At 51.3% G+C, this 24,900-nt stretch overlaps 2 protein-coding genes across 2 annotated transcripts in view; one reads left to right on the forward strand and one right to left on the reverse strand.

Annotated features, from left to right (window-relative positions):
- The window catches only part of EDC3 (enhancer of mRNA decapping 3), a 296,364-nt gene that overhangs the window by 199,116 nt on the left and 72,348 nt on the right, over positions 1-24,900 (reverse strand). The window lies entirely within an intron of this gene.
- ULK3 (unc-51 like kinase 3) lies at positions 615-24,475 on the forward strand. The gene is made up of 16 exons (XM_079991659.1): positions 615-811; positions 1,956-2,096; positions 3,624-3,744; positions 4,239-4,343; positions 5,071-5,214; positions 9,073-9,155; positions 10,029-10,184; positions 11,128-11,233; positions 13,160-13,200; positions 13,820-13,922; positions 16,406-16,470; positions 16,907-16,985; positions 17,988-18,028; positions 18,623-18,670; positions 20,009-20,075; positions 23,967-24,475. The coding sequence occupies exons 1-16, from the start codon at positions 716-718 to the stop codon at positions 23,981-23,983; spliced, it is 1,413 nt and encodes a 470-aa protein (XP_079847785.1). The 5' UTR covers positions 615-715; the 3' UTR covers positions 23,984-24,475.

The following is a 24,900-nucleotide window of genomic DNA, read 5'->3' on the forward strand; positions in this document are numbered from 1 at the left end:
AAATGCACATGCAAAGCTAATGCCCTGTTAATATTGGGGAATTTCAAAGGATGAAGCAGGTTTTGGCCAATGCAATTTTATTTCAACAACTAGGGCAACCCCACCTTTCTGCTTGTCCTTCAGACAACTTCTAGAAGCCCAGCACTTTTCAACATGTATTTTATTTAGAAACGTGTGGAATACAGTTACCCACAGGGACATGCTAAAAAAACACGGATCAAAAGCCACTCTTGAAATTAAAAGTTTAGTACCAAAGACAACCGATCACAGCAGAGGACGGGAGCCTGAAGCCGCGTCGAGATCGCGGGCGACGGACTTTCTTGCCATCACGCGCGGGGCTGAGCTTTTTACTAAAGGTGCGCGCTTTCCAAAAGGGGAGTTCAGCATTTCGCAGCGAGGCTGATTCGGGCCAGAGCTGCTCAGCTTCTGCTGACGCTTCTATCCTCCGTCGACCAGATGCGAACCCAGGGCTCGCTTCTCCTCTTCCTCGCCCCGCTTTGCAGACGCGCGACCGCGGAGGCGGAGTTCCCACGAGCGCCGCCCCGCCTCGCCTCTCCCGCGGGTGGCCGCGAGGGGGCGCCCGAAAGTGCGCTTCTGCCGGCGCTGCTCCGCCTCCCGCGCCGCCGTTCCGGGAAGCCAGGCGCCCCCGCGGGGTCCCAGAGAGGGCCGGGTTCCGCTCGCCAGCCTCCGGGGGCCGCATGGAGTGGTCGCCGGGATGGCCGGCTGGGCGCCGCCGCAGCTGGAGGACTTCATCCTGACCGAGAGGCTGGGCAGCGGCACCTACGCCACTGTCTTCAAAGCCTACAGGAAGGTAGGGAGGGGAAGGGCCCCGGTTGGGGGGCTGGCGCGAGCTCCGGGGTTGGGGGGCGCAAAGGCACCAGGCGCAGGGAATCCCGGAGGCCGCGGCGCGGAGCCTCCACGCCCGGGAGCAGCCTACCTGGGAGCAGAGAGAGGACTTTCCCGGAAGCACTTGGGCTGTCCTCTGTCGGAGGCAGGATGCAGGGGGGTTGATATTGGGTGTGGGCGTAGCACTAAAAGGAGACACCCGGAGTCAGGGGTCGGGAGAACCTCTGGCGCTCAGGATGTTGCTGAACTTCGGCTCCCAGCGTCCCTGGCCCTTGGCCGTGCTTGCTGGGGCTGATGGGAGTTGGAGTCCAACAGCAGCAGGAGGGCCAAAGCGTCCCCCATCGCTGCCCTGCATGGTTTGGGTCCCAGTTGTAACTTGACTGGTAGAGCATATAATCCGTTCAGCCCCATCTTAGCAAAAGGTGGATTCCTGTGGGCGCATCCTTCACCCTAGCCTTAATTTTTTGGGCGTTGGGGACTCTTCGCCCACTCCATGGCCACCCTGGAGGTTCCTTGCTTGCAAGCCTGGTTTTTGGATCCAGGGATGGAGTCTGAGTCATCAAATCAGCTTTGAGCGGAAGGGGCAATCATCTCTCAGCAGTCTTTTCAGTAGTTGCTGTGATCCTGTCCTGATCTCAGTTGATATCCCAACTTCTGCCCCAAGATGTTCTCCTCTTCTCCAGCCTGCCGCTCTCTCAGCACTCAGATTTGGCCCTCCAGCCCTCAGTGACCCTCCTTAGCTCCCTCCTTAAATGTTTTCACCTGCCTGGAGTGAGCGTTCTTATACCTCTTGCTCCCTTGGGTCGAGGGTGAAGATCAAGGGAATGTAGAAACTGCCCCGTCACACAAACCTGTGTTTGTTGCTCTGCCCGCTTTGGCCTCTGGCCTTGCCCATCAGTGGCCCGTGGCCTCCAGATGCCTCTACAGAAGGGAAGGCGGCCCCTGATGTGGAAAAGACATTCCCTCTCCTGATCTGAAGGAATGCCCATCTCCATAGCAACTTCCCTGGACCTCGCAAGACCTTCCTTGAGATTTCCACCATCAGGACTGAAGGTGCTTGTGTTGCTGACGTTTGTTTGTGTGGTGTTGCGTGTTCTTTTCCTGGCTAGAAGGACGTCCGGGAGGTCGTGGCCATCAAGTGCGTCAGCAAGAAGAGCTTGAACAAGGCGTCTGTGGAGAACCTCTTGACAGAAATCGAGATCCTCAAGACCATCCACCATCCGCACATTGTGGAGCTGAAGGACTTCCAGGTGGGGAGGGGAGACCGGGCTGGGCTGGGGTGTCAGCCAGGAGGATTCTGGAGCCTCCAGCTGGAAAACTGGGGAGCTTTTGGGTTTTAAGTTTAGTTTAGTTTAAGTTAAGTTAAGTTATCTATCTGAAAAATGAATAAAAATTATTAAAAAAAAAAAAAAAGGAAAACTGGGGAGCTTTTATTCCTCAGATGTGTGACTCATCCGATAAGGTGGGACACCTTTGGCGCTCTGGATGTTGCTGAGATTTGTGTACCACTATACCATACAGAAAACAATAGCAAAGCAGTTTACGGTAATATCACTATATAAGAAAAACACATTAAAAATATGAAATCGGAGACTTGTCAGCTAACTATTATGAAAAGATGTATTCTGTATTTCATGCATGAGCCTGGCAGAATAGCAAAGATTTCAGCAGGTGCTTAAAGGCCGAAACAGAAGGCAGTCCTTAGCTTGGTTTAACAACCGACCTCTGGGACTTGTAGCTCCAAGAGAGGAATAGGGGTCTCCTAACAACGGGGTGCAGGTGGCGCTGTGGTCTAAAACACTGAGCCTAGGGCTTGCCGATCAGAAAGTTGGCAGTTCGAATCCCTGCAATGGGGTGAGCTCCCGTTGTTCGGTCCCCGCTCCTGCCAACCTAGCAGTTCAAAAGCACATCACAGTGCAAGTAGATAAATAGGTACCGCTCCGGCAGGAAGGTAAATGGTGTTTCCTTGCGCTGCTCTGGTTCGCCAGAAGCGGCTTAGTCATGCTGGCCACATGACCCGGAAGCTGTACGCTGGCTCCCTCGGCCAATAAAGTGAGATGAGCGCCACAATCCCAGAGTCGGCCACGACTGGACCTAATGGTCAAGGGTCCCTTTACCTTTACCTAGCGCCCCTTAAACTACAGTTCCCAGGATTGCAGGGGGAGGGTGGGAGAGGGAAACCGCGACTATTTAAAGTGGTAGGATATTGCTTCAAATGCAGAGTGCAAAACTGCCCCAGTGAAGCTAACTTGGCAAAAGTTATTACCTTTAAAACCATCTCCAAAAGTCAATTCCAATTATGACCCTCACACGTGGAAAATAAGAACGCCTCTGCCCTTTCTTTGCATGTGTCTACTATGGGGGTAAACTGAATGTCTCCTGGTGGGGGAGTCCCATCAGCCACAAGAATGCTTGCTTTGTGTTGCCTCCCTCCTGAGGATTGCAATCGACGAGACACATAGCAAGGGTGATAGATGTTCTGAACAATTAAAGCCATTTATGTGTTAATACTGGTTTGAGGCACCCACTTTGCTGACTCTTGAGATTAATAGTGCAATTCTATTCATGCTTACTCAAAAGTAAATTCCTGAGTTTTCAATAGGGCATATTCCCAGGTTGCTATGCATAGGATTGCACTTAATGGCATCACCCAGCTGCTTCCACATTTGTGTTTTCATTCATAAGGACTAGGAACTTGCAGACAGAGGAATGAACTTGATGGAGATAGGACAGGGTTTGTCTTTCTAGAAGCCTGATAGCGCCTGTCTGCCTTTTAGTGGAACAAGGACTACATCTACCTGATCATGGAATTTTGTGCTGGGGGTGACCTGTCTCGCTTTATCCACGCACGGAGGATCCTGCCGGAGAAGGTGGCTCGCATTTTCCTACAGCAACTGGGTAAGGAGTTGGAGGGGAAAGGAAAAGAAGTTGGGGATGGAGCTCATAGGTAGAGCGTACCATTTGTGCGCAGGAAGTCCCAGGCATCTCCACTTTAAAAAATCTCAGCCATGGGGTTTGGATTCAAGCTGTGCTCACAAAGAGACCTATTTCATCTGCAGAACAGCAAAACCATTTGCAAAGAGAAAACATCCATTTGTGGGTGCAGCTCAAACTGTGCCTGCAAACTTTATTTGGTTGGAGAACCATTTTGCAAAATGCAGAGAAGTGTGGCTTTTCAAAGGGTCGCTGTGTTTCCCTTTACATCTTGGCTCGAGATGTGTGGCAGGAGGGAGTTGCATTTTCTCCCCTATCTCTGTGCCAGAGAAAGGAAAGGAAATCTTGGAGGCAGAGGAGTCTGGTTTTTTGGGAAGGAGACTGTTGGCCTGAGAGGGATGCCTTGACAGTCCCCTGCCACCTGCAACACCATTGCTCTCTCCTGTTTGTCCCAACAGCCTGTGCCTTAAAGTTCCTCCATGACAAGAATATTTCTCACTTGGATCTGAAACCTCAGAACATCCTGCTGAGCTCCTTGGATAAGCCTCACCTCAAACTGGCAGGTTGGTGTGGGGCAGGGCTTGCCCCCCAGGCTCAGGGGGGCTTCTTTCAGGCTCAGGTGCTCCTCCCCCCCCCCATTATTTTTCTCGTTCATGTGCCCGTCTTTTATTTCAACCAGTCAATCCCAGTGGCTAGTATTATTATAGAGTCAGAGGTTCCCCATGCCTTCTTTAGCCATTTCGGTACACCTTTTGGAGATATTTTTAATGTATAGAAATAGTTAGAATAAATCATAATAGATAATGATAAAAAAATTAAAAATACCAAATGCAACAAAGTAGAAAGCTATAGCAATACAGTCACTGATAACTGTACAGTGGTACCTCGGGTTACAGACGCTTCAGGTTATAGACTCCGCTAACCAAGAAATGGTACCTCAGGATGAGAACAGAAATCGTGCAGTGGCGGTGTGGCGGCAGCAGGAGGCCCCATTAGCTAAAGTGGTGCTTCAGGTTAAGAACAGTTTCAGGTTAAGAACGGACCTCTGGAACGAATTAAGTACTTAACCCGAGGTACCACTGTAATGTACAATGGGCCTGATTAGGGCTAGCTTTCCTCACTTTCCTCACACAGCTGAAAATCCTAGGGAGATCCACTTTCTTTCACCAGTGTGGGATTTCTGGTTGCCTGCGGATACCAGGCCAGTTGATAACTGTAGGGTTACAATGTCATGCCCGATGACGGTTTTTCTGGGTCACCTTCCCCCTAACCCCCCCCCCCCAATGCCAGATTTCGGATTTGCCCAGCACATGTCCCCAAGGGATGAGAAGCACGTGCTGAGGGGCTCTCCACTCTACATGGCTCCCGAGATGGTGTGCAACCGGCAATATGATGCCCGCGTGGATTTGTGGTCCGTGGGGGTGATTCTCTACGGTAAGTCCATCCTTCGGTTGTGAGGGGAGATTGGGGCTCTGTCTTGACTTCCCAGGCGCTGGCTAAGCTCCATGCTGGAGCTGAGAGACTGTGCAAAATGAATTGGGAGGATTGAATAATAGAATCACAGAATTATGGAGCTGGAAGGGACCCCGAGGGTCATCTAGCCCAACCCCCTGTAGTGCAGGAATCACAGAATCCCTGACAGGTGGCCATCCAACTTCTGCTTTAAAACCTCCAACGGAGATTGAAATACCTATGCTAAAAAACACACACACTGCATATTCTTATGTTCTGGATAAGGTGTAATGGAAATAAAATGGCAGAAAGTGCTGCGTGTGGGCTGGAATTTCAGTTGCTCTTTTGAAGTCCAGAGTATACAAAGCCCTGCCTGTATCAGGGTTCTTTATTCCCCCTTTGCCAGCGTTGAGGACTAGAAACTTAGCTCATTTTTATAATAATAATAATAATAATAATAATAATAATAATAATAATAATAATAATTTTTTATTTATACCCTGCCCTCCCCAGCCAAGGCCGGGCTCAGAGCGGCTTACAAACAATAATAAAAACAAGATGAATGATTACAACTTAAAAACAAAAATAAAATACAACATTAAAATAATGGAATATTAAAATATTAAAATGTAGCCTCATCGCAGGAGAAGGAAAAGAAGAAGAAAAAAAAAGAGAGGGAGGGAGGGAATCAAATTGGCTCCAAGCCAAAGGCCAGGCGGAACAACTCTGTCTTACAGGCCCTGCGGAAAGAAATCAGATATTGCAGGGCCCTGGTCTCATGAGGCAGAGCGTTCCACCAGGCCGGAGCCAGAGTTGAAAAGGCCCTGGCTCTGGTTGAAGCCAATCTAACTTCCTTAGGGCCCGGGACCACTAGGGTGTTGCTATTTATGGACCTTGAGGCTCTCCGTGGGGCATACCGGGAGAGGCGGTCCCGTAGGTACGAGGGTCCTAGGCCGTGAAGGGCTTTAAAGGTCAAAAGCAGCACCTTAAATCTGACCCTGTACTCCACCGGGAGCCAGTGCAGCTTGAAAAGCACTGGGTGAATATGCTCCCATGGCAGAGACCCTGTGAGGAGCCTCGCTGCAGCATTCTGTACCCGCTGGAGTTTCTGGGACAGCTTCAAGGGCAGCCCCGCATAGAGCGAATTACAGTAGTCAAGCCTGGAGATGACCGTCGCATGGATCACTGTGGCCAAGTCGGGGCGGGAAAGGGAGAGAATCAAGCGTAGTTCTGCCTGCAGTTGCTCTTGCCTAATCCTACATCCGCCTCCCTGCCCACTTTCTGACTATGCCCCTTCCTGCCTTCACTGGCCCCAGTCGCTTCCATTTTTGTGGATGCTGGTGTCAATAACTATAAGCTGACTCTGGTATCCGTGGCTACTCGCCACAATGGCCTTTTCCCCTCTCCTCCTTCGGAGGCTATCTTGGGTTCTTGTGGCAGTTGATCACTGCTGAGCATTGGGGCTGGGTGGTGGTAATTCAGCCTAGCGGGACGCGGGTGGCGCTCTGGGTAAAACCTCAGTGCCTAGGACTTGCCGATCGCATGGTCTTCGCCGCCTCCATTGCTCTTCGCCGCCTCCATTGCATCTGCAGAAAACAGCAGCAGGAGACTTTTTCAGGTGGTTCACAGTTTATCGGAACCACCTGTACCACCGGGGCCTGGTAGGGACCCCAAGATCTCCTGCAATGCTTTTGCAAAGTTTTTTGCAGATAAAATCGCTCAGATTCAGAAGGAGGTAGACTCCACAGTGGGAGCAGGGCCAGGGCGGGAGAGTGCTAGAGTTCTGTCTGGTCCTGTTATATGGGATCAATTCCAATCTGTTACCTCCGAGGATGTGGACAGGCTGCTTGGACGAGTGAAACCGACCACCTGTCTCCTTGATCCTTGCCCATCCTGGCTGATAAAAGCGAGCCGGGAAGGGCTGGGCGATGGGCTTTGCGGGGTGGTGAATGCTTCCCTCTGTGAGGGAGCCTTCCCAGACCCGCTGAAAGAGGCGGTCATTAAACCGCTTCTTAAAAAAACATCTTTAGACCCGGCCAATTTGGCCAACTATCGCCCAGTCTCAAATCTTCCATTCTTGGGCAAGGTGATTGAGCGGGTGGTTGCTGAACAACTCCAAGCACGCCTGGAGGAAACGGACCATTTGGATCCCTTCCAATCGGGATTCAGGCCTCACCATGGGACTGAAACTGCCTTGGTCGCGCTGGTTGATGATCTCCGGCGGGCTAGGGACAAAGGTGAGAGCTGTTTCCTAGTTCTGCTGGATCTCTCAGCGGCCTTTGACACCATCGACCATAACATCCTTCTGGACCGTCTAGAGGGGCTGGGAGCTGGGGGCACTGTTATACAGTGGTTTCGCTCCTTCCTCCTGGGCCGTGTTCAGAAAGTGGTGGTGGGGGATGAGTGTTCAGACCCTTGGGCCCTCACTTGTGGGGTACCTCAGGGTTCCGTCCTCTCCCCCATGCTTTTTAACATCTATATGAAGCCGCTGGGAGAGATCATCAGGGGGTTTGGACTGGGTGTTCATCAGTATGCAGATGACACCCAGCTCTACCTCTCCTTTAAATCAGAACCAGTGAAGGCGGTGAAGGTCCTGTGTGAGTGCCTGGAGGCGGTTGGAGGTTGGATGGCGGCTAACAGATTGAGGTTGAATCCTGACAAGACAGAAGTACTGTTTTTGGGGGACAGGAGGCGGGCAGGTGTGGAGGATTCCCTGGTCCTGAATGGGGTAACTGTGCCCCTGAAGGACCAGGTGTGCAGCCTGGGAGTCATTTTGGACTCACAGCTGTCCATGGAGGCACAGGTCAAATCTGTGTCCAGGGCAGCTGTTTACCAGCTCCATCTGGTACGCAGGCTAAGACCCTACCTCCCCGCGGACTGTCTCGCCAGAGTGGTGCATGCTGTGGTTATCTCACGCTTGGACTACTGCAACGCGCTCTACGTGGGGCTACCTTTGAGGGTGACCCGGAAACTGCAATTAATCCAGAATGCGGCAGCTAGACTGGTGACTGGGAGTGGCCGCCGGGACCACATAACACCGGTTCTGAGAGATCTGCACTGGCTCCCAGTACATTTCCGAGCACGATTCAAAGTGTTGGTGCTGACCTTTAAAGCCCTAAACGGCCTCGGTCCTGTATACCTGAAGGAGCATCTCCACCCCCATCGTTCAGCCCGGACACTGAGATCCAGCGCCGAGGGCCTTCTGGCGGTTCCCTCATTGCGAGAAGTGAGGCTACAGGGAACCAGGCAGAGGGCCTTCTCGGTAGTGGCGCCCGACCTGTGGAACACCCTCCCATCAGATGTCAAAGAGATAAAGAATTACCTGACATTCAGAAGACATCTTAAGGCAGCCCTGTTCAGGGAAGTTTTTAATATGTAATGCTGTACTGTTTTTAACACTGATTGGGAGCCGCCCAGAGTGGCTGGGGAAACTCAGCCAGATGGGCGGGGTATAAATAATAAATTATTATTATTATTATTATGGTCGGCAGTTCGAATCCCCGCGGCGGCGTGCGCTCCCGTCATTCGGTCCCAGCGCCTGCCAACCTAGCAGTTCGAAAGCACCCCCGGGTGCAAGTAGATAAATAGCGACCACTTACCAGCGGGAAGGTAAACGGTGTTCTGTGTGCTGCGCTGGCTCACCAGATGCAGCTTCGTCACGCTGGCCACGTGACCCGGAAGTGTCTGCGGACAGCGCTAGCTCCCGGCCTCTAGAGTGAGATGAGCGCACAACCCTAGAGTCTGGCAACCTTTACCTTTACCTTTTTAATTCAGCCTAGCATGTGACACACATGTGGCTCTCTGTCTTATTTGGGAATGGGGGCTTCTTTCCCTTCTCAGAGGCTGTGTTTGGCCGGCCACCTTTTGCCTCCAAGTCCTTCACTGAGCTGGAGGAGAAGATCCGCAGCAACCAACCCATCGAGGTAACTTCGTGGCTCCTGGGGGCGTTGGTATTTGTGCAGTCCTGGGGAGGGACTGAAAGGAGGTTCCTTGCCCTGCCCTGCCATCCTGACCCCAACTCCACCACCACCTGCCACCAGCTATTTAAAGATTCCCATCACAGTTCTTCCAACGTCCTGCCAAGATTGGTCCAACTTGACACTCCTGTAGGGTTCAGTTTGCAGGCAGAGGTGAATGTAACTTGGTCTGATCATCTCAAAAACGTCATTCAGCAGCTTGGCCTGGTTCAATCCAGACCCAAGGGGGGGGGGGAATGACTGCTGTCAGGCAGAGTGTGGGGGGTTCTGCCTCCCCCTGCCCCTAATTTGTCCTCAGACTTTTTGGGACCACTCCCTCCCCCCCCCCTTGGTTCCACAGACTCACCCCCAGTGCCCCCGACCCCACCCTATAAAAATCAGTATTCAGAATAGCCGTTTGCATGACCCACTAAGGAACGCAATAATGCAAGAAAATTCAAAACAGCAATCATTAATTGCACATATATCTAAAATCCAATTAAAACAGTTTAGTTTAATTAATTCAACAAATCATTTGCACCTCCAGGTTCCTCCTAGGGAATCCCACTGCCCACTGCCTGGATTAGACTGTAAGCTCTTTGGGGCAAGCACCTTCTTTTTCTCCTTTTGAAAATACGTGTTACTCTCTCGAGAGCCTCATGGCTATGAAAGTACCACTGTGGGCCAGTGGGCCCACAATCCTTTGCGTGGCCTCCCCTCGTCCAGGAAGGGATTGCTTCCCCTGTCTCGTTTCCATCTCAGCGCTGCTGGTGCCCAGAGGTGAGGTGAGGTTGGGAGCTTCTCTACCTGTGTCTCAGCCTTCTGCCTTGCCCCCCACAGCTCCCCAGCCGCCCCCGCCTCTCACCGGAGTGCCGGGAGCTCCTCCAGCGCCTGCTGAAGAGGGACCCCCAGCAGCGCCTCTCTTTCCAGGAGTTCTTTGCCCACCCCTTTGTGGACATGGAGCACATGCCCGGCTTGGAGAGCCTGGGCAAAGCGGTGAGTGGGCTAGAGAGAGCGTGCGGGGGGCGGATTTGCAGGATGTGGTTCTGGGTTACCAGCTGGGCACTGGAGCTGGTGAGATGGGGGGCTGCCCCCTCCTCTGTAGGCATGAGGGCAGCCATCTGGCGACGTGGAGGGGAACCATCTTCTAAATGTGGGCATAGAAATGGGTCCATTTCCCCATAACCCAAACATTGCTCCCTGTCTCTCTTCGGGGGCAAGATCTTGCTGAGAATGCTGGTTCTCAGAGGCAAGAGTTCCTGAACACAGAGGGACGCAGCTGTACAATTAACAACAACAACAATTTATTATTTATACCCCGCCCATCTGCCTGGATTTCCCCAGCCACTCTGGGCAGCTTCCAACAAAGTATTAAAATACAGTGGTCTGTTAAACTTTAAAAGCTTCCCTAAACAGGGCTGCCTTCAGATGTCTTCTAAAAGTCTGGTAGTTGTTCTTCTCTTTGACATCTGGTGGGAGGGCGTTCCACAGGGCGTGAGCCAATTCCCTCCTCCAGACACTTAACCCGGAGGAAGGGGGCCCGAGGGCCACATTGCCTTCTGGGCAGCTTTCCAGGGGCCGCATGCTGGCGGAAGGCAGCAGGTGTGGCCCTCGGCTTTGGCTCACACCTGAATTCAGCTGTTATTTTACACACACCTCTATCCAGGCAAGCAAGATTCATCAGCTCCAAGTCCAAGGACGCTTTCCAGCCAAGCAGAAGCATGGGGAGAGTGTGGGGCAGGGCCAGGGAGCGGGTTGGCCTGGAGAGGGCCCTGAGAGCCTGATGGAGAGGCTTAGAGGGCCACATGTGGCCCCCAGGCCTAAGGTTGTCCATCCTCCGCTTGGCCCAAGCTGAGCCTGCGCTTGGTCCTTGAACCAATTCGCCTCTTCCATTCCTCCTCTCCCACTTTTCTCCATCCTATTTCTCTTCCCTTTGCAGTCGTCTCTCGTGACGGAAGCGATTAAGAAGGACCAGGAAGGCGACGCTGCCGCCGCCCTTTCCCTCTACAGCAGGGCCCTGGAGTACTTCGTCCCCGCCTTGCGCTGTGAGTGGCCCAGAGGCTTTTATTGTTCCCCTCTCTGCGGAACTGCCCTGCCCCACAATTGCCACTCGGCTGCTTTGATTGGCAGAAGCAGCTTTGTTACGGGGCCAACAAAATTCCCATTCCGTATTTGCAATAAATTGATCTTTTTATGGTGGCAACTCCTGCACTTTGGAACTCCCTGCCTGTTGACATGAGGTAGGCACCTTCAGCGTACTCTTTTCGGCACCTGCTAAAAACATTCTTGTTTAGACAAGGCTGCCCAGATGCTTAGAAAGGCGGTGCAAGTAAATCTGCGTTTAGTTTATTCTTGATTTTAATTTTTTGAAAGTTTTAAATTATTGTTGTTAACTCTTCTTATTGGTCATTTTATCACCCTTTTTGTAAACTCCTTTGAGTTTGGTTTTTGTTTTGTTTTTACAATCAAGCGGTATATACATTTTATGAAATAAATTAAATGAGAACAACATATTTATTTTCGTATCTGGAGCTGCCTGCGTCGCCTGTCCCAGAGTCCACTTCCAAGAGGGGCAAGTTCTTGCCCACGGCAGGTTGCATTCCTGGCCCTGCCTTGCTCTTCTTCTGTCTTTGGTAGGCAAGCAGGACGCATCACAGATCTCCATCCATCTTAATCCCATTAGGACTTAAAATGAAATGATTTCAAAGGGGAAGAAGGGGGAAGATAGGTATGGTCTTACGCCCCATCCTTGACCATTTCCATGGGGCAGGACCCATGACATAGGATCATGGCTCAATTGGCAGTGGGTCGATCACCTGGTGAGACTGAAGGCAGCTGCCCCACAGTGCATGGGCTTCGTGGATCGCAGGGGAGATGGGCACATGCCCAAGGCAAGGGGCTGACCTGGCATTTCAGCTGGCCCGGCTGGCCCGCCAGAAGTGGGCTGTCTCCAGGAATTCCGCGTAGGAATGTCCAGAGTGTTGAGGCGTTCCCAAAGCAAAGGAAGGATTAGACTCTGATAATGAAAATACACACAGAGGCTTGAACCAGCAAGACTCTGGGAGGAGTGCGTATAATAAGAATTCCTGCCCACCCCCTGGCCCAGGTTGTTTTATTCACAAAAGAACTTTTTTACACAGTGTTTGTAAGAACCAATCAGATTTCCTCTGAGCATTTCAAAAAAACCCACGTGGGACAAAGTTAGATCAGAAGAAATTCTTTTAACTACAAAGAAATTATTTCCTACTTGAGCATGCATAGTAGCCCAGAGTAAATAAAATAGGAAGCGAAGAGGAATGCTTTTAGGAAGGTCATAAACAGGAGTAAACAGTATTTACCATCTCCTTGTGAACTCTCTTCCTGGCCCTAAGATTAACAAAACTAGCAATAGTTACATCAAAGAAACTGCCTGCTATCTTTTATGGCTCAGGATGCCTGATGAAGCAACTGGCAACTGGGCTGTGTACGTGACCTGTCCAGCAGAGAGAAATGGACAGTAGAGGAAATGGCCAGAGATGGAGAGGGTTGTGGGATTTGATCAGAAATTATTGTCAATGAATCGAACCCAGTCAACACCATGCTTTCATAGCGGACACAATGGCTTGATGCATATTTTATAATTCCTCAAAGTAATCCCATCTGATCCCCACACTCTGGACATGTATACTCCTACAGTTCCCCTGCCCAGGATCTTGGCAAGGCCTCTGAAACATGGGGGAATCTCTCCATCTCTGAGTCTGGGAGGAGATACTCTGCTCTGAGCAGGAGGCGGGGGGGGGGGCTTCTGCTTGCTCTGCCTACTCCAACCCCCTCCAGGCGTGGAGGCTGGTTGATGTCCGTCCGTCTCCCTGATGCAGCTCAGAGCTGACGATGGAAGACAGGGAGTTGTACTGGGACAGTTTCCCATTTTCTTTGCTCACTCCATGGACTTTCCCCTTTTCCCTAACCTGCCTCTGTCTTGCCACCCTCAGATGAGGTCGATGTCCGCAGGAAGGAGGCGATCCGATCCAAGGTCAGTTGACTGTCCTCCTTTTCAACCAGTGGGAAAGCTGTGAATTGGGGCACCTTTGGGCCGAACTGGAAATATTGGGTGGGTGCATGAGGTCATGGCCAGGGTTCAGCCAATGAGGGAGCAGAGCAGTGGCGGCTGCTGCTCATTGGGCAGAAGGCTGGGCGGTCAGTGGTAGGCAGAGCGGAGATTTGTTCTCGTTTTGATCGACGTAGCCCAAGGGCTGCTCAGAAGAGCCGGAATTTAGTTTGATGCCTTGGAATCCATGTCAAGGCCCAGGCTTGCAGGCCTTCCTGAGATGTCACACCACCAGAACGTAAGCAGATCCCTTATGCTGGATCTGGCCAGTGGTCCATCTAGTCCAGAATCATCTTCTTGCAGTGACCTGCCAGAAGCCCTCAAGCCGGACCTGAGCCCAGCAGCACTTCTCCCTGCTTTTGGCTCCCAGCAACTGGCCCCCAGGAGCAGGCTGCCTTGGGCATTGAAGGTAGAAGATAACCTTCGTGGCTGGGAGCTGCAGGGCTGGTGCCACAAGCAAGAAGGCCCTGGAGGTGCCTGCTTTTCTCTTGCACCTCTGAGAATGAAATTTTGTGACTGTGTTGTGTTGTTTCCTTGTGCTTAGGTGAGCGAATACATTTCCCGAGCAGAGCAGCTCAAAGCACTGGTTGCTTCCAACAATAAGGCCCTCCTTCAGCAGGGCTGCCCTGCCAGGGACATCTTGAAAGGTAATTTCCAGAGCAGAGGGCCAAGTTGGGCACAGGGGGCGGGGGGCAGGGGTTTTGTTTTTGAGAACAGCAGCCAAGAGCACTCTGCACTTTGCAACATGTTTTTGTTAGGAAATAGGAGTCAAACCAAAAGGCCCGATAGCTCCTTCCCTTCAGGAATATATAGATATATGAAAAAATATGGTTCCAGAACTGGAATATTAATAGATAACGTGTAAAACGTGCAGGGATAAGCAAGGAAATAATATAAGAATCAGCTGAACAATGATTAAATTATAACAACACGACAAGACGGAAGAAGAAGAAAAAAGAGATCACACATGGGTGAAGGGAACGGGGGTTATAGGGGAATTTGAAATATTATTTATAATATAAAAGCTTTAATATAAAATTTCTAACTGGGTTGTATTTGTTTACAGCAAAGAGAAGTTTAGAGTAATTAAAAGGTAAAGGTACCCCTGCCCGTACGGGCCAGTCTTGACAGACTCTGGGGTTGTGCGCCCATCTCACTTAAGAGGCCAGGGGCCAGCGCTGTCCGGAGACACTTCCGGGTCACGTGGCCAGTGTGACATCGCTGCTCTGGCGAGCCAGAGCCGCACACGGAAACGCCGTTTACCTTCCCGCTGGTAAGCGGTCCTTATTTATCTACTTGCACCTGGAGGTGCTTTCGAACTGCTAGGTTGGCAGGCGCTGGGACCGAGCAGCGGGAGCGCACCCCGCCGCAGGGATTCGAACCGCCGACCTTTCGATCGGCAGGCCCTAGGCGCTGAGGCTTTAACCCACAGAGTAATTAGCTATATTTTAATTTAGTTAATTATGCAATAGGTTTATGTTAGAAAATGAATATGGATGTTGAATTTGATGTTTGTAATTTTTCTTTTTTCGGTTTTGGAAATAAAAAATTAACGTCAAAAAATAAAAAAAGGCCTGATAGCTCAATGGCAAGTCAGTGCCTGAAATCCTGGAGAGTCATAGCTGCCAGTCAGTGTAGATAATACTGAACTAGATGGAGCAATGGTCAGACTCGGCATAAGGCAGCTTCTTGGTTCCTAAAATGTTGCACTGCCGAGTGTTCCTGTTCCCGGTCCTCAGCCTTATCCTCCAGTCTGTTCTTCCTGCAGCCAAGTTTTCTCTCCCCCACCCCAAGTCAATATTTTGTGTCCCCTGAACGTATTCGGTCTCTGCTGGGCTGTTAATGGGGTTTCCTTTTCCCAAAGGTTTATTTTATATACTCCTGCAGGAATCTGAGGATTCGCCCCAGCCTGCCGGTTCTCCCTCCTTGGCACAACTGCTGTTGTTTCAGCTGATAAGAACTGGCAGTGAAAAAACTGAGGTCGCTATCGGTAGATATCAGGTGCAGAGAACCTTTGGCCTTGCAAATGTTGCTGAGCTGCAACTCCTGTCAGCTGCAGCCAGGCACAGCCAACGGCCAGGGATGATTGTAGAGTTATAGCTCAACAACATCTGGAAGGCCAAAGGTTCCCTCACCTGGTACATGTGACGATAATGCCACACGTGTGCATCACATGTAAAAGAAGAAGAAGAGCAAAGTCCCTTCCCCCCGTGGAGCTTGCAGTTTAAAATTTGGCATGGGGAGGACGACCAAAGTTGTGGGGAGCGAGATGGAGGCGAGGTTAAGCGGAAATAAGTAGTAAATTCAGCAGTAGGTAGCTGGGCTTCCTTTCAGTCAGGGATTGGGGCTAAGGCAAGGAAGAGGACTCTGTGGCTTCCAGATATGTTTCTAGACTCCGACTCCCATTATCCCTGATCATTATTCACGCTGGCGTAGCTGATGGGAGTTGGGGAGGTCATAGTGTTCTCTCATTCCTGTGTTCTCTTCTCTGAAAGTTTTATGGGCTACTAGGGAATGCTGTCCAAAGTCAGTCTGTGAATGCCTTTTGTCTTTACATATATGCTCTAGTAGCAGAGCCCCACGTATGCTATGGCCATCAGCAATTACCTATAGCTACAGCCATCAGCAATATTTTGCTGCTGTTTCTAACAGCTAAGAAACCTTCCCTTTCCAATCTCTTAACTGCATGTGCTCATTGAGTTGTTTGCTTACCTCTTCTTGTTGCACTCTCACTTGCCAGGCACTTCCAGCCCTGGTCTCATCCTTCCTGTAGGACACACAGCTGCTGGTCTCATTTTACAGATGGGCAAGTTGAGGCAACCTGCGGCTTAACCATGTTGCAAACTGCTTAGAGATTTTCTTTGAAATATGAAGTAGTATAGTGAACCAGGACCACACCAGTGAGCCGGTACCTGGACTGGAACCTCTTCCTGTTAGGTTTTTTACTTGCAGGCGGGTGTGTTTGAGGGGCTGTTGTGACTTGCAGAAGTTTTGAAAGTGCTGCCCTCTCCTCTGCCTGCCTGCTCCATCCTCACAGGACTCTACCACCTTGCTTAGTTGCATCTGGATACCGCTTGGCCTTGCACATGCTGGGTCGCACCCCTTTTAATTTAATTTATTTTTTCTGCAGAGATGTCCAGGGATAAGCCTCGCCTCTACGCTGCTCTGGAGGTGGCGTCGGCCGCTGTTGCTAAGGTCAGTCACCAGAGGGGAGCAGAGAGTTGCTGATTTGTCATTGACCCCCAACCTCTGTCCTGAAATGAAAACTGGAGTCTAACATTGCATTGCCTTCCCCGTCCTTGGAGGCAAGGGAGTATACCTGTCCCTGGGGAGGGACGGCATAGAGGAGAGGGCTATTGATGGCTGCTGCCTCCATGGTCAGAGGCAGCGATACTTATGAGTCTCAGTGGCTGGAACGCACAGGAGGGGAGAGGGCTACTCTTGTGCATGATTCCTGCTTGCGCATTTCCCACAGACATCTGGCTGACCATGGCGAGAGCAGGGTGCTGGAATAGATGGGCCCCCACTGACCTGATCCAGTTCTTGCATTACGTTCGTTAGGGGGAAGGCGGCTGTTTGCTCCTTTTTGAGCCCTGAGCCCTGATGGAGCTGCTCTGTGTTTCTCTTCCAGGAGGAGGAGGGCAAAGATGACAGCGAAACCCTTGATCTCTACCAACAGAGCCTGGGGGAGCTGCTGCTCATGTTAGCTGGTAAGGGGGGCAGCTTGTGGTGGGTGGGGGCTTAATGGGGGGTGTAATTCAGGTAGCAAGGGATACGGGTGGCGCTGTGGGTTAAACCACAGAGCCTAGGACTTGCCGATCAGAAGGTCGGCGGTTCGAATCCCCGTGACGGGGTGAGCTCCCGTTGCTCAGTCCCTGCTCCTGCCCACCTAGCAGTTCGAAAGCACGTCAAAGTGCAAGTAGATAAATAGGTACCGCTCTGGCGGGAAGGTAAACGGCATTTCCGTGCGCTGCTCTGGTTCGCCAGAAGCGGCTTAGTTATGCCGGCCACATGACCCGAAGCTGTATGCCGGCTCCCTCGGCCAGTAAAGCAAGATGAGTGCTGCAACACCAGAGTCGGCCACGACTGGACCTAATAGTCAGGGGTCCCTTTACCTTTAATGCAAGTAGGAAAAACAACCCTGCTCTAATAAAAGCCCTTTCCTTTAAATAAGGATTCCATTCCCCAAAGCCTGCAGGAATAAAACTATGTTCACCTGCTGGCGGGAGAACATCAAGGAGGGAGCCAATCTGGTTCCTCTAGGGAGGGAGTTCCAATGTTGTCTGGCGGCAGCCACCACCAAGAAGGCCCTTTCCCATGTCCCCACCTAGTGTGCCGGGGGACGACTATGAGAGAATGGCCTCTGCTTGAGATCTCTGGGCGAGGCTACATATGGGAGAAGAGCCTGGGCCTAAGCCAGAGAGGGCTGTGTAAGGTCTCCTGTGCAGTCTAACCCCACCTTCCACGATTGATTGATTGATTGATTGATTGATTGATTGATCGATTGCACTTCTCTGCCACTTCCCATTCAGTCAAATCCTAAAGTAGCTTACCACGTACAACATAAGTCATATTAAAGACTTAACAAATCATCAGCAAAGCAACTACAATCCATAAAACACCATGAGCACCATATGCTAAACACCATATGCTAAACATCACAGTTACAGCATAAATCATATTATATGGTTTTCTTTCCTTCCTGCTTCCAGCTGAGCCTGCGGGAAGGAGACGGGAGTTGCTGCATGCTGAGGTCTGTATCCACCTGGTCCCTGGAGCTGTGCTTGGTCCCTTTGCTGCTGCTGTTATTTAGAAGTGGAGGGGGGGAGGAGCCCTGCAGGATGCATTTGGGGAGCCAGGGTGCCCAGCAGGGGGCACTAAAGGGTGCAGGCGGCAGAATGGACATAGCTCAGCTGCTGTGGACCTGCAGTAAAATGTTGCAGCATGGGACACTCCCGGTCCAAGATTCTAACTGCTCCATTCTACCCCCTGCAAACTTCAGTCAGCAATCTGTCACTTCTGAGCCCCCTGTTGAGCTATTTTGGGGTTCCCCACCATCAGGGCATTTTTGCCCCACTTTTGTACTTCTGCAAGCCTTGGGCAAGCCTGCTGCCACAGCTCCTTGCGATTTGTGCCCGTTTGGCTACCTAAATGATTGGCAATCACAGTGTGGACATTGGGAATAGAGGGAATTGTTATATGTATGGTGCTCCACCTTTTCTTCCGTGGGATTTGAGGTGCCGTGCAGGAGGGTTCCCATGTGGTTTGCCTTCCTGCATGACCCTCCTTTGAACTGGGGCTCCTTCTTCTTTCCTCCTAATCTGACTGAGTGAATGACTGTTTGCAGATCCAGACACTGATGGGCCGAGCGGAATACCTGAAAGAGCAGATCAAGGTACAGGAGGCCATTTGCGTTCTGTGGGGGCTGCAGCGAGGGCACGCCTGGGCATCACGTGGCTGGCAGAGGAGGCTTGGCTGGGGCAGGGCATGGAAAAATAGATTTGGGTGGTTTATTGTTTCATAAGATTTATACACTGCTTAATTGATTTAAAAAACAACACAAACCCAGACTCAAAGCAAAGATAATGTTTTCTGAAGATGGGCTCTTAAGTGCCATAGAGTTTGCAGGCCCAACCTTCTGCAATGCCGGAATCTCAAGTAAAGCATCCTTTGCAGAATCCGTGCTGTAGGAGCGAGGTGGCCTTTGGGCCTCCGTTCCTGCCTGACGTGTGCTTGGTCTCTGGCTCACTTCCCAGAGAAGCTCATTGCCTTTGGAAGATGGGCCTCCTTGGAAGCCCCTCATGGCCTGGCACAGGGGCAGGGGGTTGTGGGCCCCTCCAGGCAACACCAGACTCCCACAACCCCTGACATTCGCCTTGTTCACTAGGGCTGGTGGGAGTTGGGTGTCCCCAGAAGGCCACCTGCCCCCTACCTGTCCCCTTCTGGAGATCCAATTCCGGAGCCCATTCCTTTGCATGTTCAGAGGCAGCAGGCCATTGGCTGACAGCCAAGGAGGAAGGAGGCAGGGATTGGGAGCAGGAAAGCACTGTTGCCTTCACATCCTTCTTCAGAGAGCCTGTGTGGTGTAGTGGTTAAGAGTGGTGGACTCGTAATCTGGTGGACCGGGTTCGCTTCCCCGCTCCTCCACATGCAGCTGCTGGGTGATCTTGGGCTAGTCACACTTATTTGAAGTCTCTCAGCCCCACTCACCTCACAGAGTGTTTGTTGTGGGGGAGGAAGGGAAAGGAGATTGTTAGCCGCTTTGAGACTCCTTCGGGTAGTGATAAAGCGGGATATCAAATCCAAACTCTTCTTCTTCAAGAACATGCAGGTCCTTTTGAAATACTTTAAATAAATAAAATCTTGCTGGCTTCCTGGCTCATTGGGCCGGCTGCTGCATGTGGGGCAGAATAGTGGCCCCTGTGAACTTTGGGGTCTCACCCAGCAGGATTCTTCCTCTAGCCCTGCTGTCTAAGTGGAGTTTCCATATGCAGAAGCAGCCTACCTCTGAATGTTAGTTGCTCTCTCTGTGTCTGCATGGTACTCCAGTGGGGGAGAGCTGTTGCCTTCCTGTTCTCCTCATGGGCATCTCAGAGGCCCCAATGGAAACATGATCCTGGTCTTAGATGGGCCCTTGCTCTGATCCAGCCAGGCCCCTCTCGCACCCTCATGGAGATCAGAGGAGATGACCCACCTCACTCCTCTCCCTCTATTCCTTCTCCTTTTCCTCCAGATGAAGGAGTCGCAGTGGGAAGCAGAAGCCATTGGCAAGGAGGGGATGCTGGACTCTGTGAGAAGCTGTGAGTGCCCGTTCTCTTCCTTACCAAGTCTTGGCTAGGTTCTGTTGGCATTCTTTCTTCACAGACTCATAGAACTGTGGGTCCCCCAAGGGGCATCTAGTCCAACCCCTGCAGTGCAGGAGTCTCAGCTAAACAATTCCTGGTGGATCACTTACTGTATTTCATAGAACCCTAGAATGGTAGAGTTGGAAGGGAGCAGAAGGGTCATCTAATCCAACTCCTTGCAGTGCAAGAATCTTTCACTCAACGTGGGGCGCAAACCCATGACCCTGAGGTTAGAAGTCTCGTGCTTTACCGACTGAGCTCTTCCTCAGGGTTATCATAAAATTCTTGCCTCCCAAAGCATTTCACAGCAGATATTTATACTTTACAAAACAGAAAGTGACCATCCATGGCTACTAACCCTGACGGCTTTGTTCTGCCTCCTGCTGGCTACCTTTTACCTCCACGCCCAGAGGCAGGAAATGCTTCTGAATCCTAATTGTTGAAAACTGCAGGATAGGGAAGTTGCCCTTGTGCTCAGATCCCTTCTCGTGGGCTCCCCACGGGAATCTGGCTGACCCCTGTGAGAGCAGGATGCTGGGCTCGGTGATAGGACACGGGCCAGATCCAGGGCTCTTCTTGCATTCTTTCATGCAGGACAAATTTTCATTTTTGTATAGCTGTTCCCGAAAGCAAGCCAGAACGAAGGCTCAGTAAAGGCCAGGCATCCTCTCACCTCCTTGGGAGATTTGTTGCAAGCAAATCGGGGCGAATGCTGGACTGAGCAGGCCTGGGGCTTTCTGGGCAAAAGGCAGGGAGGCAGCCAGAGTTCATGAGAGGTGGAGCTGGCTAATTCTAGCTTTGAGTCTACAAGGGGCAGCGCTCATAGAGTTGTAGCATTGTAGCATCACAAGTGAAACACCCTGGACAGTAGGCCACTGAGACTTAAGGTCAAGGATGACCGGCATGGCCACGTACCTGGGCTAGTTGGAAAGTAAGAAAAGAGGCAGGTGTAGGCTGACCAAGTGTGGCGAGGCAGTGTGCCCTTTGCCCAAATGGCCTCTGCTGAGCAGGTAATCTGGGGGAGCCCAGAGAGACACAGAGCTGCAATTCTGCAGCCCAGCCCAGTCTCCCCACTTCCGGGTTCTGGCCCTGCCTGCCACATGGTGCCTGCGACCACCGACGCCTGCCCTCCCAAGCGAATCTGCAGGCCAGTTTCGAAAAACAAAGTTTCCCCATCCCTGCTTCAGGTCATCTGGGGTGAACAGTTTGCACATGCGCACATGTGCTATTTTGAGTGGAAGGGTAAAGCGCCTCGTGCAGGTGTGCAAACGATACTTTTATTTTGCTTAAAGTCTCAGTTGAGGGTTGAGTCTGCAGACTTCATAAGATGAAAGCAAGGGTTGCCCAGCCCCCCCCCAGTATGCAGGACTAATTGTTCCATTCCAGGGGGGCTGGATGTGTGGAGAGGGAGAGTAGGGTGGGCGGGTTGTGGGAGGGGGTTGTATGTGTGTTACTATATAGACAAAAACTGTAGGAACGGCAGAGCCCCCATTTCAGAGCTCTGCTGTGCTAAGTGGAGTGGAACAAAATCCTCATTGGGGGGGCGGATCAGACACAGCAGGGCTGTCTGTGAGGTTTCGGGGGGGGGGGAGGGAGGTGGCAACATAGTTCCTCCTTCCCAGGGAGGCAGGAGATCTTTGTGTCCGGCTCCTTCCAGTTTGGGAGGGGTCTGCAAGTCGCCCCTCCCCTCTCCCCCTTTTGAGCTTGGCTGGTTAATTGGAATTAACTGCCCTGTTGGTCCTCTCTCCCCACACTTTCTTTCCTGCAGCTGGGCCTCAGGAACATTGGTCTTCCCCAGAGGAGGAAGGGGAAAAAAGACCTTTTCTTCTCCCTGCCAAATGGCCTGGACACCATAAAGCCTGGGAGCAGGGGCCGTGTTGCACGCTTATTGAATCTGGAGTGGGGGGAGAGGCCTGTTTTGCCCAGGGCAGTGGGGGGTGGGGGGCAGGCAGATGTCCAGAAGGACCCAAAGAGACAATCCTTTGAAGCGGGGGAGTGGGGAAATGCTTCTCCAGGAGCAGCCACCATGCTAAGCAAGCAGCAGTAGTGGGGATTTGCTCTTTTTATTATTTTTATCAAAGCAAAATGCATTTTAGTTTGGGGGTGGGGGCAGAAACACTCAGCCTCACATTTGACACGGAAATCTCCCCAGAGGCTCAGAGGGCGCGTTTTATGATGATGATGGGGATGGTTTATCGTTTTAATCCTTCATCTTTGCTTGCCATAAGCTCCTGAGCCTGGGAGAAGTCAAATGAGGTAGAGGGGGGTCCCGGCCGGCGGCAGGACCTTCATCTGGCCAGAGTCCTGGCCTGAGCTTGTGAATGGGCTTCCTGGGCTTAGTGGTGTCCCCTCGCCAAGTGGCTGCGTGTCAGTTTCACAAAACACGCCCGCGCACACCCCAGGCTGACTTCTCCGGCTCATTCCCTAATCCAACAAAGCGCAGCAGTTAATCACATAAGAACATTTGCATCCTGCATCGCAGGGGGTTGGACTAAATGACCATTGGTGTCCCTTCTGGCTCTGCCATTGCTACTTTCCTCTTCCTCTACAGCAGCCTTCCCTGTCTATTTGTTTTTTGTTTGGTCACCATGGGAAGTATTCAGTGCCAGTCCTACTCAGAGTGGACTCACTGAAGTTCATGAGCAGGGCTAACTTAGGACCATTGATTTCAGTGGGTCTACACTGAGCAGGGCTTACAGTCCCATTGCTTTCTTGGCTTGGGTAGTGGTAGGTAGCTAATACAGACTTACAAGGGATGCCTGCTTCAAAATATTGTTGTGTAAAGTGCTTCTGGTGAGAGTCAGCCATGCCCTTGTGCATGACACTCCATTCTGTACCCATTCCTCCCTCAATGTTCCCACCTTCTGTGAGTTGCAGCCAGGCTCCCCCAGATGTGCTGTTTTTCCTTTTTTCCAGGATAATCTTTATTGGTTTTTTGATTACATACTATACATACAAATACAGTCATACCTCGGATTACAGGCGCTTTAGGTTGCGTTTTCTCGGGTTACGGACCACCGAAACCCAGAAGTAGCGGAACGGGTTACTTCTGGGTTTCGGCAGTCGCGCATGCGCAGAAGCGCTAAATCACTCTTTGCGCATGCACAGAAGCTCCGAGTTGCAACCCGCACGTGCGCAGATGTGCCGCTGCAGGTTGCGAATGCTGTGGGTTGCAAATGTGCATCCTGCACGGATCACGTTCGCAACCTGAGCGTCCACTGTATTGCATTACATTTTACATTTATACTTGCTCCTAGAAGCAGGTGTGCTGTGTTTCAAGGAGATAATAAAGGGAGGAGGAGGAGAAAAAACCTCCTTCTTGCAGGAAAGCAAGCATGTCAGGGAGATCCATTTGGCCCTGAGCAGAGCAGCTTTCCACATACAGAGCTGTTCTTGAAATAATCATTTATCACTAATGATTACAAAATAATAGTTAAAATTTTGCCTCAAATTTTGCTGCCCGCTTCTTGAGCAACAGCAGGGAGCCTCAGGCTCAGGAGTTGGATGTGGCCCTCCAAGCTTCCTCGTCTGGCCCTCAAGGACTCTCCCGAGCGACAGCCTCCCTGGCACTGCTTTGCACCTGGGTAGAATGTGCCCCTTAACTCAGAGCCCCTTCCTTCTCTGGGGAAACTTGCATTAACTGCTGGGCCTGCTTTCCCCCCTGGCTTCGCCCACCACTGACATGCAGCCTGTAAAAGGTTACCCAGAAGGGAGCGTGGCCCTCAAGCTAAAGAAGAGTCCCCTGAGATTGCTGCGTCGGATTTGAAAGTAGGGATTTTCATTTTCAAACAAAGATGTGAATTTATTTGGATGCTAGTCAGCCTCTTTGTGTTTCCTCTTCTGCAGCCTGTACCTTGCAGTAGTTGCCTGGATGGTGCCCACTGGATTCAGCCCCTCGACCCCCACCAACAACAGACAGTCCTCTTGCCTGGACACAGTTTATGCACTGAAGATTCGCGGTGGCTGTTGGCACGGAATTGGGTTTGGGTTTTGAACACACACACACACACACACACACACACGGAGGGAGCATTCTTTGTTAAGTGTGAGGTTATTTAAACGGTCATTGCTTGTATAGTGTAATTAATTTATATACTGCAAATTGTAATTTTGTTGAGCAGCGTTAAGTCTAAACGGAGGCTCTTCTAAGTGTTTTAATGTACAGGAATTAAGCTCAGGGCAGCTACATGCCCCTCTCAGGAGATGCAAAGCATGGAATCAAGAGGGGGGCTTTCGAGGGTCCGATTGTATGGGGAGGGTCTTTGCTATGGGGTTTTAGGTTCTCTGGTAGGGGGAAGAGCAGGGCTCACGCTGAGCACTTTACTGTCTTCACCTATAAACTGCTTTCTACTTCATGCCCTCGAGAGAGATGTGCTTATTCCACCAATTTTGTTAAGCACAGGTCATGGGAGTGGAAGGAGTTGTTCTGTTCAATGAAAGAGCTTGATTAGACTTTTTCCCCCAAGAGGAAGGAAACTGCTGTGGTTACATTATCCACTAACTGGGACACCCCACAGTGTTTTATTGCTGGTGGGGAGAAAGGGAGGGGGCTTGTAGAAGAAACTGAGGATAGGAAGCTGCCTTCATGTACTCAGACAATGAGTCTGTCTAGCTTAGTATTGTCAGCACTGACCGGCAGCTGCCACCCAGTATTCCAGGCGGCGGAGTGGGGTGTGTGTGTGTCTCACCCCGTCCTCCCTGGAGATGAACCCGGGACCTTCTACACGCAGAACTCCTGCTCAGCTGTGAGGCCCTTTCCCCACACGGGGGCAGCGGGGAG

Source organism: Podarcis cretensis (assembly GCF_951804945.1).
Source record: "Podarcis cretensis genome assembly, chromosome: 9".
NCBI classification, from domain to species: domain Eukaryota; kingdom Metazoa; phylum Chordata; class Lepidosauria; order Squamata; family Lacertidae; genus Podarcis; species Podarcis cretensis.